The sequence below is a fragment of the Chelonoidis abingdonii genome, chromosome 10, assembly GCF_003597395.2.
Source record: "Chelonoidis abingdonii isolate Lonesome George chromosome 10, CheloAbing_2.0, whole genome shotgun sequence".
Taxonomy (NCBI): domain Eukaryota; kingdom Metazoa; phylum Chordata; order Testudines; family Testudinidae; genus Chelonoidis; species Chelonoidis abingdonii.
This window is the reverse complement of record NC_133778.1, coordinates 15,018,764-15,034,664: the sequence shown is the minus strand read 5'-3', so window position 1 is coordinate 15,034,664 and position 15,901 is coordinate 15,018,764. Positions and strand designations below refer to the sequence as shown.

At 42.1% G+C, this 15,901-nt stretch overlaps 1 protein-coding gene across 15 annotated transcripts in view; it reads left to right on the top strand.

Moving 5' to 3' along the window:
* Nucleotides 1–15,901, top strand: part of MAP2 (microtubule associated protein 2) — a 344,861-nt gene that overhangs the window by 301,201 nt on the left and 27,759 nt on the right. For all 15 annotated transcript variants that reach the window (XM_032765038.2, XM_032765043.2, XM_032765047.2 and 12 more), the window contains 3 exons: nt 2,892–2,953; nt 10,722–10,875; nt 13,231–13,574. In XM_032765038.2, coding sequence (XP_032620929.1) covers nt 2,892–2,953; nt 10,722–10,875; nt 13,231–13,574 — 560 coding nt within the window. The remainder of the gene's footprint in view (nt 1–2,891; nt 2,954–10,721; nt 10,876–13,230; nt 13,575–15,901) is intronic.

Below are 15,901 nucleotides of genomic sequence, written 5' to 3'. Positions count from 1 at the left end.
ACCTCTGCATTTTTTTGCTTCCTATAGCTTTCTAGTCAGAATAGAGGTGTGCCAGTAGAAAAACACAGGGAAGCCTGGCCATCACTTAGACACGCTCATCCCTCATTGTAATGTATAAAGGAATTCAGTCAAATTAAAAACAAACCCAAAAGGTTGCCAAAGTGTAAAATATAATTTAAGGACAAACTCCAAATTTATTCAAGCAGTAAGAGTTGACATAAAATAAAAACCCCTCGTCCAAAACATCAGCCAACTTTGAGAGAGTTCTGAATCAGATTAAATTTTGTGGTCTTTGTAATGTGTGGAACCAAAATCCTGGATCTGAAATTTGGGATAATTTTGGTCTGGAACTGAACTTTGAGGTTTGGGCTCATCTGTAAAGCAGACTAACATGAACCAAATCACTGAATGAACAGAAAGTACCCACAACCTAACATTGGCATATCCTCAAGACAGCTGAAAAGTCACAAGGTAGCACACAAAAAGCCTGATTTTCTTCTTCCTCCCCTTTTCAGTATCAGCGCAGTCACTCCAGTGATTGCTGCTACGGAGGGTTAGGGGGCATAGAAGGATATTTCATAAAATTGCCCGTTGGGGTGTAGGCATCCAGGATTAAATATGCCTCTCAGATGGACATAACCAACACAGGGACTGGACCTGTCCCCAGGCTCTTCAGGATCCGAGAGCTGGAGGGGGAGGTATATTTTCCTAGCTGAACGGTGTAATCCAAGAAGCCTGTTTTCCATTCTTCCTTTTTGATGAATGTAAAACCATTTATTTGAGGCAGTGTCTACTCCCATTGAAATCAATGTGAGCTTTCTTTTTGGTTTCAGTGAGAGCTGAATTGGATACCTAGACACAAATGCCCTCAGAGTGTATTCTGTATAACTCTGAGCACATTCCAAGCAGCAAAAACTTCCATGGTAGCCTTTTCTGTACTTTAAAAATGAAACTTGTCCAAAGAGCAACCGTGTGGGACACAGGTGTCTCCATTAAAAAGTCAAAATTTTGTCCACATTTACCATTCAGTGAGACAGTAAATGAGATATCACAGTATTTCCCTATAATCTCAAGGGACAGAAAATAACTCATGTCACTGTGTAGTAACTATGGGCAGAAGCTGACTATTTTAATGGCAACCACAGTCTCATCAAGAGTGGGATTCTCACTAATTATGATTATTAAAAGATCCTCCTTCCTTGAAACATGAAAAGAGAAAGAAGGCAGAAGGAAAAGACAGCTTTATTTGATCATCTAAACTTTATCCTAATTTTCATTGTGTTGTTTGATTGGGTGAAGTTAGACGACGTTGCTGCCTTTGTGACATCACATCATGGATGTCATAGGTTGGCCAGCACAGTTGCTTAGCCTTTGAACTGGGGCAAACATGCATTAGGCTTGTCTTCCTTGTCTTAAATATGTTTATTGTGTGATTAAACTGGTAGCAGAGCACGAAAGGACAGTGTGACATCATGATCCAGGTATTTTGCTCAGATGGAGGAGTTGTTATGCTTTCAGGTAAGTCAGTCACAGAAGCACAAAACTGTGCTCTTTACTTCATAGCTGCAGGCAGTTGGAGTTAAATACCAAAGGAAAAAGGAGAAACATTTAAAAACCAAAAAACAGCAGTAACAGATGTGGGAAAAGGTAATGCAGGAGGGTTTTATTGAGCATGTTCAGCTATAAATGCAGAACTAAACTGTCAGTTCTCTTCCCCCCTCCCACCTCTCTCTGTCTCTTTCGTCCCCCCCCCTCCACTCCTCAATTTAAAATCAAAGAAAAAACAAGACAAGAACATTATTTAAGAGGGCAAAATTATTGAGTGGGAAAAGCAACCTTCTTCACAATGGAGATTGGTTGCAGAATACCAGGATTTCATCCTACCCGACTGTTCCAGGCAAGGGGATGTGGTGGGACAACTGCCATGGCCAAGGGGAAACCCATCTTTGCTACCCTGGACAAAGTTTCGGGGTTGGTTTGACAGATGGAACAAAATCGGGATTATAGCTAAGAGACCTCAGCTGTGACTACCCAACCTTCCTCCTATGCCCACTCAGAGTCCACTACTGTGCTGTTGCAAAGGATTTCACTAGTAGTTAGAATTCACATAACACATAGCTTCCTGAATAACAGCATGGTGAACACTTAGTACACAAGTTTCTGAAAAGCACCTCAACTTCTAGACTTTCTCCTAGGATGGAGGTCAAGTCAAACGATATCAGTCTCACCTCAAATGTAACTCACATCATGTTTCATCAGACAAGAAGCACAGGATAACACTGAAAGAAGATAGGTGCCAGTGCTTCAGTAATAAGATATTAAACTAAAGTCTCAGGGTCTGATTGACCTCTGCATTACTCTGCTTTTATACCAGTGTGACTGTATTGACATCAGTGGAGTTGTAGCAGTGTATATTGGAGTGAATACACAGCAGTGAATCAGTTTCTTTTCGTGTAGGGTTCTTGGCCAAGAGTTTGAAAGGTAGCTAGTGAGATTGCTTGAGATTCCTTAAAGGGGCCTGATATTCAGAGGGCTATTGTTCAGTATTTTCTGAAAAATAGGCCCCTTTAAGGTGTCTCATTTTGGGTTCCCAAAATCACAATCACTCCTCAAAAATCTTGGCTCTCAATCCTAGATCACTAGGAAGAGGAGGACATAATTCTGATTTGCTGGGTAGAATTAATACATTAACTGGAACTCTCACAAATATGGTAACGTATTCTTTTATTTCTTAAGGCAGCTGCATATACTGCATATAATAATTCACCAGATCATTGCTTTGCACGGTGCTTACAAGACAATTGATTATACTTAAGTTGTCCAGTAATTCAAAATGATTATTTTTAACCATCAAGGGGTTTTTTTGTTTTTTGTTTTTTTGGGTCTAACAGCAGCAGGTGGTGAAACAAACCAGGCTCCAGGTGTATTTAAACAAGCAAAGGAAAAACTTTCAGTGAGTAAAATAATCCTCTTGTCATTCATCTGTCTAAAAACTCCGTTTTGTCCTGTCTTGGATGGTTTTCTTTTAATTTCAGTAAATAACTGTGCCTTCCCATTAGAATTCATTTGTCATATTCATTTTTTTTATTACAGTCGTTGTCCCCTATAGATAATTATACAGTTTTTGATCATTTTTTAAATCATTATTATGTATTGTTTGTATTATTGTATCATCTGGGGTCATGGACAAGGACCTCATTGTGCTAGATGCTGTACGAACACACAACAAAAGACAGTCCCTCGATCCACTGTTGACACACAACCGCTGAGTTACAATAAAGTTTAATATTGTGAAGCATCCAGGGCCAGGCCCTCAGCTAGTGTGAATCAGCATAGCTCCATTGGAGCGCACTGGAGCTGCACTGGTTTACCTGATCTGATTTTCTGGCTGTTGTTGTCATCTTGCTGGATTGTTACATACAAGAAGAAAATCCTGCCTCATGATTGGCTGAAAAGAGTCTTGTGATGAGTCATTACATTTCTATTGCTTTTCTCCTCAGAAGTCACAGATTTCTGGAAAATGCTAACCAATGACATCTCATATGCAAATGTGCCTCCTGATTGGCTTAGCTGAGGTCATGTCCTGGACCACTCTCCACCTTAGAATGTTAGGTTTAAACAAAATTGTCAAACTTCCCGTCCTCGCCTTCAAGGCTCAGCACAGCCTACACCACCACTTACATCTCTGCTGTCATCCACGCCACACCTCTGACTCCCTCCAGCCCATCCGTGAGTATTGCCTCACCTCCCCTTTAGTCACTCCCTTCTCACATGTTGCCCATGTACCCTTCCCATCCCAGCGCTCCAGGTACCCGACTTATTTTCTTTCAAATCCCCACTGTGTAACTGTTTTTCCAAGAAGTCCACACATGCTAGCTCACAACTGTAGCACTCTGGGGACTTACCCCTTATTGAACAACGACCACAACAAAGTCCTCCAAGATTGAACCGTACCCCTGGATCTCCCAGTGTGTTTTGTGCCTGATTTGTTTTGTTTGTCTAAATAGATTATAAGCTCCTTTGGGGCAGGGACCATGCAACGTGCTAACCACACTGTCAGTGCTTATCCCATAATATTAGATGATACTGTAATCAGTAATGTTGAAGATGATGGCAACAGCTTATGTAATTTGTGACCATCATGAGTGATGTGCCAGTTTAGATCCAAATCCAGATCTGAACTCTCCCCAAATGAGTATTTGATCCAGTGCTACAATTTTGGCCCATCTTGAGCTACAACTGAGAGATCTGTAGATATTTCTCAAAACATTGAGAAACGTAGGTGACAGTGCATATACTGACTTCCTGTTTGGGTCAACAGCGAGGTTCACTTTCCTCTGAGGTAAATGTCTATAGTCACCTTAGCAGAAGTCAGTATCTGCTTGTTGCCAAAACCTTCGATGCCCTTGGAAAACTACTGGCACAAACAAGCAGCGTGCATTCTTTCTCTGGGTCCGTCTCCTGTCTTTGTATCTTTTTTATTCTTCCTGTCAGTTGTTTTAGGGCAAAGAGCTGAAATCTATCCTCTTCTTGCTTCCACTGTTGTCTTTCTTCTCAGTCCACCGTCCATTGTCTTCCAGAGCACCCCTCCACCTTCTGCCTTTTCTCATAATTCCCTGGGGCAGTCCACATCCTGACCTTTCAAGTACTTGTGCCCTATTACTGTTGCATTCCCTCCTGCTTCACCGTGTATTGTGTTGTGCAACCCTCCCAAAGTGGCCTTCTCATAACAGTTCCCCAGCTCCTTTCCAGCTGTCGTGTCAGGTAGCATCGCAGCTGAGTAAGCTCGCCATCCATTTGCAGAGCCTTAATACCTGACTGCAATGTACATGTTGTACTTCTGAACAATGCTCAAGAAAAGCTAAGCAGTTCTACCCTACTGGGGAGGATCATGTCCCCATCCCAGCTGTGTGTTAAGAACACTGGCTAATTCATATCAGGAAGTATGCATTGTGACTGCCTGCCCCCTCCCTAGCTGGCTTATGGTATAAAATGATGTTTCCGCTTTTCATCATGAGCAGTCTCTTAACCATTGCAAGTGCTCATTCTTATTTTAAGGGCCACGTACTGCTCAGTCCCACATAAGCAGCCTGCCCTTGCAGCAGTAGGAGGTCTGAAAGAGACTGAAGGTAGCATATGGCCCTAAATTGGCATTTGTTTGAAAGCAAAAGAACTATCAGTTTGGCCCTCAAACACAGAGAGGACAGGATTTTGCAAAATATCTTCCCATTTTGGACAGTAAAGGTTGGAAGATGATATTGCAGATAGAGCACTGGGTTGGGCACCATCACATATTTCCTGTGCAAATCAGTTAATCTCTTTGGGTCACATTTTGCCACCCTTCTTCATGCTAAGTAGTACCTCACGCCACCGTGCCAAAGGAAGTTTGTAGTAGAGTGAGGAGTAGATCTTCTGAGTCCCAGAGTGGTTCACAAGACCATCCTTTCTCCTTAACTGCCGTAGCCTTTTAGAAACAGGAAGATATTTTGCAATACCCTATCCTGACTGTGTTTAGGATCCAAATAAGCTGTGCTTTTATAGAATGCAGCTACTTGGAGTGAGATACTATTCAGTATGAGTAAGAGGGGCAGCATCTGCCTCTTTGTGCCTTCCTTGTCCAGCTGTAATATCTTCCCTACAAAGGGTGTTGTGAGGATAAATTTATTGAGGTGCTCAGATACTACAGTGATGGAGGGTATAAAAGTACCAGATTAGATTGTTGGCTCCAAACTGCTGGTCTTCAGCCCTCTCAAAATCAGGCACAGGGGCCAGATTTGCAAAGACATTTAGCTGCCTAAAGATGTGAGTAGATGTTTAGTGGCTTTACAAAAATGCCTAAGTGAGTTAGGTGCCTAACTCCACAGGCTTTCTGCATCTTGAGTCACCTAAATACCCTTTGTAAATCTGGCCCAAAGTATCTCAAGTTGGGCACCTAGAAATGGAGGCATGTCTAACTAGGTGAACACTACTATGATGAAACAGTTTTATGAAAATTATTTACTTTCTATTTAATGCAGACATGCCATTGATCAATTATATGCCTCCCTGTACTTTAGATAGCAAAATAGTAAATATTTAACAATGAATAATATGTGTCCATAAAAGTGGTGTTTTTAGAACTACACTCACAGTATTAGAGGGTCTCCAGTAATTGAACTGAGCTTGTCTCCTACAACAGAGACTGCCAAATTAACAATACTTTCTACAGAGGCCCAGTCTGATAATGCAGCAGGACTGGAATGGCAGCTTTTGCCATCAGAAGACATTAGAATTTTGAGCATTCCCAAGCAGTACAGGAATTCCTTTATTTCATTTTACAATTTAAAAATTGTTTTAAGCAGTGTTAATGTGCCTGATTCTGATCTCTTTTAAACTGGTGTAAATTAGGAATAACTCCACTGTAGTCGGTGGAGCTACACCAGTATAAAACAAGAGTAGGGAGAAGAGATTCAGGCACAGTGTTTCATAAGTGATATAACTTACAGTACCCTGATTTCTTACAGTGTCTACTGGTGAAGCTGATTTTTTCAGTCCTACTATGCATTGTTAAGAGCCCAATTCTGCAGCTCTTGCTCGTGCTGAGTAGTTCTTAAACATATGTAGTCCCATTGGGACTACTCACATGAGTAATTTCACCTCTGAGTGAGTAAAGTGTTACAGAATCAGCCCTTCGTTGCCACAATAATAGCTTCCAATTATTCTTTTTCATTTTACCTTATACCCTTTAAGGAAAAAAAAATAGATCCAGATTGCAAACCCCTTAATTGGTGAGGCATTACTAAGCCAAGTAGTCCTAGTGACTTCAGTGGAACTAGGTGCAACACTGCTTGCCAATGTTCAGTGAGGGACTCACAATCTGCCCATCTTTCTAATGGAGTGTAATGAGTATAGAATATTGCGTATTACCCTGGATTTTAAGGGTTAATACGGTAGAAGAGGTGTTAGTATCAAGTCATTTCCCCATTTTGAGTAGTACCGTTAAATGATTTTCTAAATCTCCTACTAACATTTTACTATGGAACAGTCCCAGAGAGAGAGAGACTTCATATACAGGACTTAGTTTTAAAAAAGCAGGCTCCATCTTTGATCCTGCAAATTCCCACCTATAGTAAATGCTTACGAACTAGCCTTTGTGTCTGCACTTAATAGAGGGGGCAAACTTGCATCTGCAAAAAAGGAGGACTGTATTGAGGCCCTTCAGAGGGTCTGTCTGCACAGCATCTGGGATGTGATTCCCAGCTTGGGTAGACATACATTTACCAGCTCTGCGGTGGCTAGTGTCTAAAAATAGCAGCGTGGATGTGGTGGCACAGGTGGCAGCTCAGGCGGCAGCTCAGGCAGCAGCTCAGGCTAGCCACCTGAGGACAATCCCACTCCACCTCTGGGATGCATAGTAAGGCAGCTAGCCTGAGCCACTGTGCGCACACTGCTATTTTTTAGGCACTAGCTTGAACAGAGCTGGCAAGTGTATGTGTACCCGAGCTGGGAATTATTTCTCAGCTGCTGTCTGGATGTACCTGTAGGGTCAATTCTATCTCAGAGCCAAATGCTGCGTTTCACAATACCTGCTTGCATGTGTGTCTCAGAATTTTACATATGCTGATTGGAAAAAGGAAGTGTAATTCATAGCTTGGCATTTTTTCATTTATCCATTTTGCATGTGTTTTCCTTTCGTCTCATTGCTCAGCTTCATGTTATGTTTCTTCTGTTTGTTTTCTCATGACTAGACTTCCTCTTTGTCAAAGATTCCTGCCTCAAAGTCTAGAGTGAAGTCATTGCTTCCTCCAAGACCCAGCTCAGCTTGCTCACTAACTACTAAAAGAGCTACTTTTCTCGATACAGACAGTTACTTTATACGGCCCTCCTCGGCGGGCCCAAGAGACTGCTTTCCATACTCAAAATCAGATGCTAAGGTAAGGGAGCAGAGTCAGAGAGAGGTAGCTCAGAGAGGGTCATTTCATGGATCTTATTCTCTCCCTGCTGAATCTAAGTAAGTCTCAGTGAAGTTACCTGGGTTTGTCATCACATACAGCTGCACCACTGTAGCACTTAAGTGAAGATGCTCCTACACCAACAGGAGAGCTTCTCCTGTTGGCATAGTTAATCCGCCTCTGACAAGAGGCAGTAGCTGTGTCGACAGGAGAGGCTCTCCCTTAGACCTAGCGCTGTCTACATCAGGGGTTAGGCTGGTATCACTACATTGCTTGGGGGGTGGATTTTTCACACCCCTCAATGACATAGTTATACTGAGATAGGTCTATAGTGTAGACTGGACCTTACAGCAGCACAGCTGTACTGCCACAACTGAGCCATTGTAAGGTCTCCCATGTATCCTCTCTTTACCGGCGGGAGTTAACCCACCCCCAACGAGCGGCATTAAGCAAGAGAGCCTCTCCTGTCAACATAGCGCCATCTGCATCAGCACTTTTGTTGGTGAAAGTTATGTAGGTCAGGAGGGGTGTTTTTCTCACACCTTTGACCGACAAAAGCTTTACCAACAAAAGTGCTAGTGTAGACAAAGCCTCAGTGAAGTTACTTGGAGAGTTACTCAGATCCAGTGGCAGGAGACTTGAGGTCCAGGCAACAGAGCTTGAGACACAACCTGTATAGAAACAAAGGAGATTATTATAGATCCTTCAGGATAAATTCAGCTGTATCATAAATGACATATATTATACCCTAACTCTCCTTTGTCCTATGACTGTAGAGGTGTTAACTGCCCTGGAATGGTCTCCTGCAACATGTGTTAACTCCTTATCTTTTCCACCATATATTTAGCTGTGACACTCCAAGTACCTTTCCCAGACCTGAAGAAGAGCTCTGTGCAAGCTCAAAAACTCGTCTCTTTCACCAGCAGAAGTTGGTCCAATAAAAGATATTGCTTCATCCACCTTGTCTCTCTAATATGCTGGGATCAACGTGGCTACAAAAACCATAAGGGCCAGACCCACCCTTGGTGACGTGGACAGAGTTCCCTTGACTTCAGTGGAGTTGTGCCTATTTGCAAAAGTAGAGTAGCTAGTCCTGGTGTAAGTTGGTCAAAAAATAAATGTTAAGTGGCTAAGGACAGCAGAACCAACAAGCCTTTCAGTAAGTTTGTAATTTACACTCATGTAGTATTCTGTGGGAACCAAACGCAATCCCTAGCATAAGAGGGCACAACTTGCAGTGAAAGCTGAGACCAGTTACATTGGAGCAAAATTTAGCCCTACAAGTGTTAAGGATGCTGCAGGAAGAGAAGTCTGCTTTGTCTTACACTTTCCTAATGATGTCTTTCTCTTCCAGTCCCCCTGTGCGTATATTTCACTTGTTTTACACACCCACTGAAGGCCAAGTTGGTGAACACGACACTGCTTAGCCACTTTGCCCCACTTGCAGCCATATTCCCACCAACCCACAAATATGGGTCTACGAGTCTATGAGTCTGTTAGGTTTCTGTGGCCTGCTTTGTGCAGGAGGTCAGACTAGATGATCATATTGGTCCCTTCTGACCTACGAGTCTATGAGTCTATGTTTCTTGCACCAGTTTGGATAATTTTTGTATTTGGCCCTGGGATTGCCATGGAAGACACCTGCTTATGCCAGGCTGCATTTGGCTACCCATCTCACAAGTGCACAAATACTTGAACATACTCAGATGTACACTGATCTAAGCGAAGTAAAGAAGCAGACACACACTAATCTAAACATGGAAAAGATCAATAAAGAAGAAAACAGGCTAAGGTTCCAGTAGCTAATATCCTTGCTTTGAAAATTTAATCAGCAGCCTAAATTCTCCAAAATCTCATTTTGGGGGAAAATATAACGCTCTTTTAGAGCTTCAAAAGGCAGTATTTCAGCACTCATTTTACCTAATAATGTAGAGTCTGAAACATTCTGGGGACCCGATCCTGGAATCCCACTGCAGGTGGAATCCCATGGGACTTCATGATCGGGCCCTGGATCTTTGTTTCCACTTGTATAAGAAAGCCCGTTACACTAAATGATCTTTCAGGATTTCTTGTTTCATGACTTCCTAACCAGAACGCCTCTTTCACTAAGAGACAAAGTCCACTGAAACTGATAGAAAGACTCCCAGATTTGGCTTCTTTGGGATTTGGATCAAGCTCCCAGGGTCCGTTTTTGCCCCATTGAACTCACATCAGGTTTTGACATTGACTTCAGTGGGAGCAAAATCTGACATTTTGGTCAGATCAGAGAAACAGCATATATATTCAGGATCTATTCAGGGAAGCTAGGAAATAAACGAAGGGGAATTTCCCCTGAAATAGGCAACCAGACATTTAAGGAGCTTGTAAAAATGAGTTCAGCATTGTCTTAGGCAAATTGAAAATCTAGAGTGGGCTTTTCAAAAGGATTCATTATAGACCAAACTCAGCTCTCATTGAAGTCAGGGAGAGTTTTGCCATTCACTTCAGTGAGAGCAGAGTTCAGCCAATGCTGAGCACTTTTGGAATTTCATACCCTAAGGGGCAGCCAATCTAAAACCTAGATGTCCAAAGTCAGTAAATCCCGAGGGAGTTAAGTGTCACATCAGACCTGGGTAATCATCAGAGCTTTCTGCATGAAATGTAAAGGAACTGGGCATCATTTGATCTCAGTTGCACTGGTCTGAGTCAGAGGCTACCATGAAATCGCACTTGTGTTAAACTAGTGAGAGATCACAATCTGGATAATTATGTTTACTGTAAAGCCATTATTTTCCTTTTTGCTCCTATCAGGATGGAATAACCAAGAGTCCAGAAAAGCGTTCCTCTCTACCAAGACCTTCTTCCATCCTCCCCACTCGGAGAGGTGTATCAGGAGATCGAGACAGAGATGAGAATACTTTCTCCCTCAATAGCTCCATCTCCTCTTCAGTACGACGGACTACCCGTATGTTTCTCTGCAAACCTAAGTCTCCTGGTGCCTTCACTTGCCCTTGCTATATATTTCACACACTTGCTAAATCCATCCTTACCTTTCCTTTGCTTTTAAGAAGTAGGCCTGAGTTGTACTTCTGGGACCAGAGATCTGAACCCCAAATTTGGCCATGTTCAGATATGGGGTGCCATTGTGTCCCAATGTAGCGACAAAGGTTTGAGTCCAGATGTGGGACCAATCTTTCCCAAAGTCTGGCTTGCTCAAACCTAGGGCTGCAGTTGAGGCCCTTCTTTTGTATAAAAATAAATCTCTTCACGTGAGTTTCCCAGTGATGTGACACATTTAATATAGACCATTTATAAACAAACAGAAAAAAGAAACTCAGTGTGAGCAGTATAATTTAAAAATAATAATAATTCTGATGATCTCATGAAAATGGAAGGGTTATTTAATAAACACCAAGATTTGTTAATTTGTTGGTTTGGTTTAATGGTCTCCTGGTGCTTAGTTAATGCCAAGCCAGAAAGAAGCTTTGCCTAAAAATCTTGTATGTAGTTATTGGAGTGACTCATCAGAAGAAAGACAAAGCAGTTAACCAGCAAGGTTTTCTTATCAGAATGTGAGAGTGCTGTTTGCAGCTGTAAATAGGGCAGCACTTAGCACCCGTCGTACTGGGTGTGGTTAAGAGGAGGTTTGGAAGGTTAGAAGGGAGCACTTGTATCTGTAGAAAACCGAATGGTGTCATTAGCTCGCCAGTTGGATAGCAGGGAGAAGAAAGCAAGCAGTATAAAAGGCTGAGCCAGCAAGCGGGCCAACAATCAGGAAAGGAGGCTTCTTCTAGTTGCTGCCATGTCTGTATTGTACCCGGGGGCTGGGCATAAGGGAGAAACAAGTTACCCTAAAACCAAGGAAATGTAACCACTCCTCTCTCCAGGCATCCCCCCATGCCAGTCTAGCATTCAGCTCAGGCCTCAGAACCTGGCTTGGTACTCTCCTGTCCCACAGGAATTCTTCTGTCTCTGCCTCTTCAGAAACCGTTCTTACAACTTTTTTCAAAGAAGCCTAGGAACATAAGAATGGCCATATTGGGTGAGGCCAAGAGTCTATCTAGCCCTGTGTCCTGTATCTGACAATGGCTGCTGCTGGATGCTTCAGAAGGAATGAACAGAACAGGGCAATTTTGAGTGATCGAGCCCCAGCCCTCCAGTCCCAGCATCTGGCAGTCAGAGGTTTAGGGATACCCAGAGCATGGGGTTGCATACCTGACCATTTTGATTAGTTGCCACTGTTGGACCTATCCTCCATGAACTAATTCTTTTTTTAACCTAGTTATGTGTTTGACCTCCGCAACATCCTCCAGCAAAAAGTTCCACAGATTGACTGTGCGTTGCGTGAAGTACTTCTTTATGTTAGTTTTAAACCAGCTGCCTTTTAATTTCATTGGGTGACCCTTAGTTCTTGTGTTATGTAAAGGGAGTTAGATACCCAAATCCCACTGAAAATCCTTTGAAAATCCCAGCTTGAATATCAAGGGTAAAGTGCAGCCCCTCTCAGTGCATAGTGACCCCTGAGTGGCATAGCAGCAAATGAACAACTTGCCCATCCTCCTGACTGGGGCAGATATATACCAGAGTGTGTTTGCCAAAAGGGGTGGAAGCCTGAGGGGAAAAAAAGAGAGGCTGCAGAGAGGCAGGAAAATCCCATTCTCTCTCCTGCACAGTCAGTGCAGTGAGAGAACCCTGATTGACGTTTGGGAAAAAAAGAGCCCAATCTGGGAACAGTGGAGGTGAGAGTGAAGAGTGATTAATCCATTTAATGTGTCATGTTCAACAAAGAGGCTTTCTCCTTTTCTCCCGGAGCACCGGTACCTTGGGTCTCATCCATCCCCAGTGAAATAAATAGAATGATTCCGATTGACTTCACTGGCCGTTAGATCAATCCCTTTGATGCACTAAGAGGACTCCTCAGCAAACTCAGTGGAAGCCAAGGACGTGCATCCATACAGCAAGGAAATTACCTGGGGGCAGATCCTTAGGTGGAGTAAATGATCATTGCTCTTTTGAAGTCAATGTAACGAAGACTGTTTATACAAGCTGAGGATCTACTCTCTGGATTCTACTGTAGATACAAAGCTACTAGCTATGGTATATGACCAAAAGCAGCCATGTATTTGAAATCTCCGCTACATAAGACTACATTAATGCCTAATCCAAAAGCCCACTGAAGTCAGTGTGCATCTGTCCATTGAGTTGGTGGCCTTTGCTTCAGGATACTTATCATTGTAGGTGTCATAGTCTGTGGAGACACAATATGAAGAAAAGAGTGATTTAGCCATGTGATTTTAACACTGTTATGTCTTCAATATAGGATCGGAGCCAATTCGCAGCAGGACAGGAAAGAGTGGCACTTCTACACCCACTACCCCTGGATCCACTGCCATCACTCCTGGTACCCCACCCAGCTACTCCTCCCGTACCCCAGGCACTCCTGGGACCCCAAGCTATTCCAGAACCCCTCATACTCCAGGCACTCCCAAGTCTGCTATATTGGTGCCCACTGAGAAGAAAGTCGCCATCATACGCACACCTCCAAAATCTCCAGCCACACCTAAGCAACTACGACTTATTAACCAGCCTCTGCCAGACCTCAAGAATGTCAGGTCCAAAATTGGATCGACCGACAACATCCGGTACCAGCCGAAAGGGGGACAGGTAAGAATTTACTCTAAATGCACAATGATGGTATTAATGTGCTGGGAAGGTTGCAATTTTGAGATGCCCCATAAATAACAGACAGAGCATTGCATCTGTTATCACAGATGCTTTTTATTTAAATGATTTTAAATTGTGAGAGCCTGGCTTATCTTCAGAAAATTGTCTTGTAAGCTGAAAATTAACTCTGGGAAAGATTTTTTTTCATGCCTCACTGAGATCAGTTGAGAGGTCTGACGTATTTTCCAAATCAGAAGTGTATTTTAGCCTAAAAACCAGAAGCTACTGCTTATTCAGTCCACTGTTTAAACAGCAACGAATTAATAAGCTTAACAGACAGATAGGTAGTAGCCTTAATTAGAGGCAAAGTGTTTTATTATATTTAAACAACTGTAGAATGCAGGAGATGAATATGAGGAAATAGAAGTATGTAAAATAATGAATAGCATAGAGAAGATAGATTGGGAGTTTCTGTTCTCCCAATCTCGGAGCAAGAACAAAGGATCAGAGAATAAAATTAAAATGGGACAAATTCAAAAGTTATTAAATTAAATACTATTTGACACATTGCATTATTATATTGTGGAACTCATCGCTCCAGGAAGTTGTTGAGGCCAAGACTTTAGTGCAAATCAAAAAGGGATTGGACATTTATATTGGTAACCAGAATATCTAGATTTATTGTAGTGAATACTTACAACAATTTTGGAATATTAAACCTCATGCTTTTGGCCTTAAGCCAGTCTCTAACTATTAGAGACCAAGATGGGATCTAATATGTCTGCCTACACTGGAGTTCTCATATCTTCCTCTTAAAGCATCGGGTACTGGCCACTGTCCAGGACTAGGTGGATCTCAGGCCTGGTTCAAGCCTGGCAGTTCTTATGTTCCTAGACAGAGTGTATTGTCTAAAATAATTACATTATACTACTGCACGCTTTGTTAGCTCACACTTCGCTTTCAATGGCTATCACCTTTGGGTCACATATTGGTCTGCGTAGCTCTTCGTTTCCATAGCAACAGCTATTCCTATTCCTCATCTCCTTTAAGGGAAAGGGGAAATGTCTGTACATATATCAGTGGAGGCCAGAATTATTTGCAACCAAGGAAGGTTTCTGCTCATAAAAGGCCATTGCTGTATCTTGTAACTTAGAGGCAGTGGCAATCAGTTTTATTAGTTATATTGTTTCAGAAAGGAAACCAATTTCATATAGGACTGGACAAGCTGGATCAGTGAAACTGAAACCAACCAGACATATGCCTAAAACCTGGACCAAATTCAACCTCCTTTTGAGGTTATAAAAATTTTGGTTACTTTATTTATCATAAAATGTTCGTCTGCCCTTCATGTTGACTCATGATCCAAATTTGCAAGGGTCTGAGTGCCCTTTACAAAGCACTCTGCATCCTTAGCTCCCACTGGCTTCATTAGAAGTTGAGGGTACTCAGCACCTCACAAAAATAGCATACTGAGTGTCCGCCACTCCAGCAGTTTCTGGGTCCAATTCTGCAGCCTCTAATTGTGTGCAGGATCAGAACATTTGTTTGTCAGAAGAGGGCAGATATCAAAATGCTAAATATTCATACTTGTACCAGAACCTGCTGGACAATCTTGCATGAAAGCTAGTTCTCACCAGGGTTCCAAACCTGAGATTCAGATAAATATCCAAGCTTTAGGGTATTTATCCAGACCTCCAAAACACTGAGGTTCACCCTTCATTCATTTTAAAGAAAAGTTGGATCTTAACATTTTAACTTTGCATATCCATTCATTGCAGGTATTTGAGAGTGAAAAAATGCTTAATGATATATTTGATCCCAATGCAACTCTCAGTATGTAGACTCTGATCCTGCCAGGTGCTTTAGAGTGATCAGCCCCTTGCAGAATCAGTAGCCAAGTAGTCAAATAAGCCCAATAAGGATAGTGCATCACCAAGTATATTTTTTTTATTTATTTTGACATGCCTTTTTGATTATTTCTGATATTTCTTCATCTCGCCCTACATGTTGTAAAAGCTACGTAAGACCTCTTTACAGCATCCTGACAAACTTTTACTCCTAGTAAATTTCATGCTGCATAAAATCTTTGCTAAGTTGTAAGAAGGGACCTGAGAATGGTTGTTTTTGTGTTTGTTTTATAAAGAATTATCAAGTGGATTATCGCAGTGAGGATTACCAAGCTTTACAGTATTATATGTATGTATGCGAGTGTCTCTGATCAGTTATTGTACAAGCTCTTACTTACAATTTTACCTTGTTTTTCTGCCAGATATTGTGGTCCTCGTATGCTGAGATTTTTTTTTCTCAAAGTAATAAGTATTTTTTTT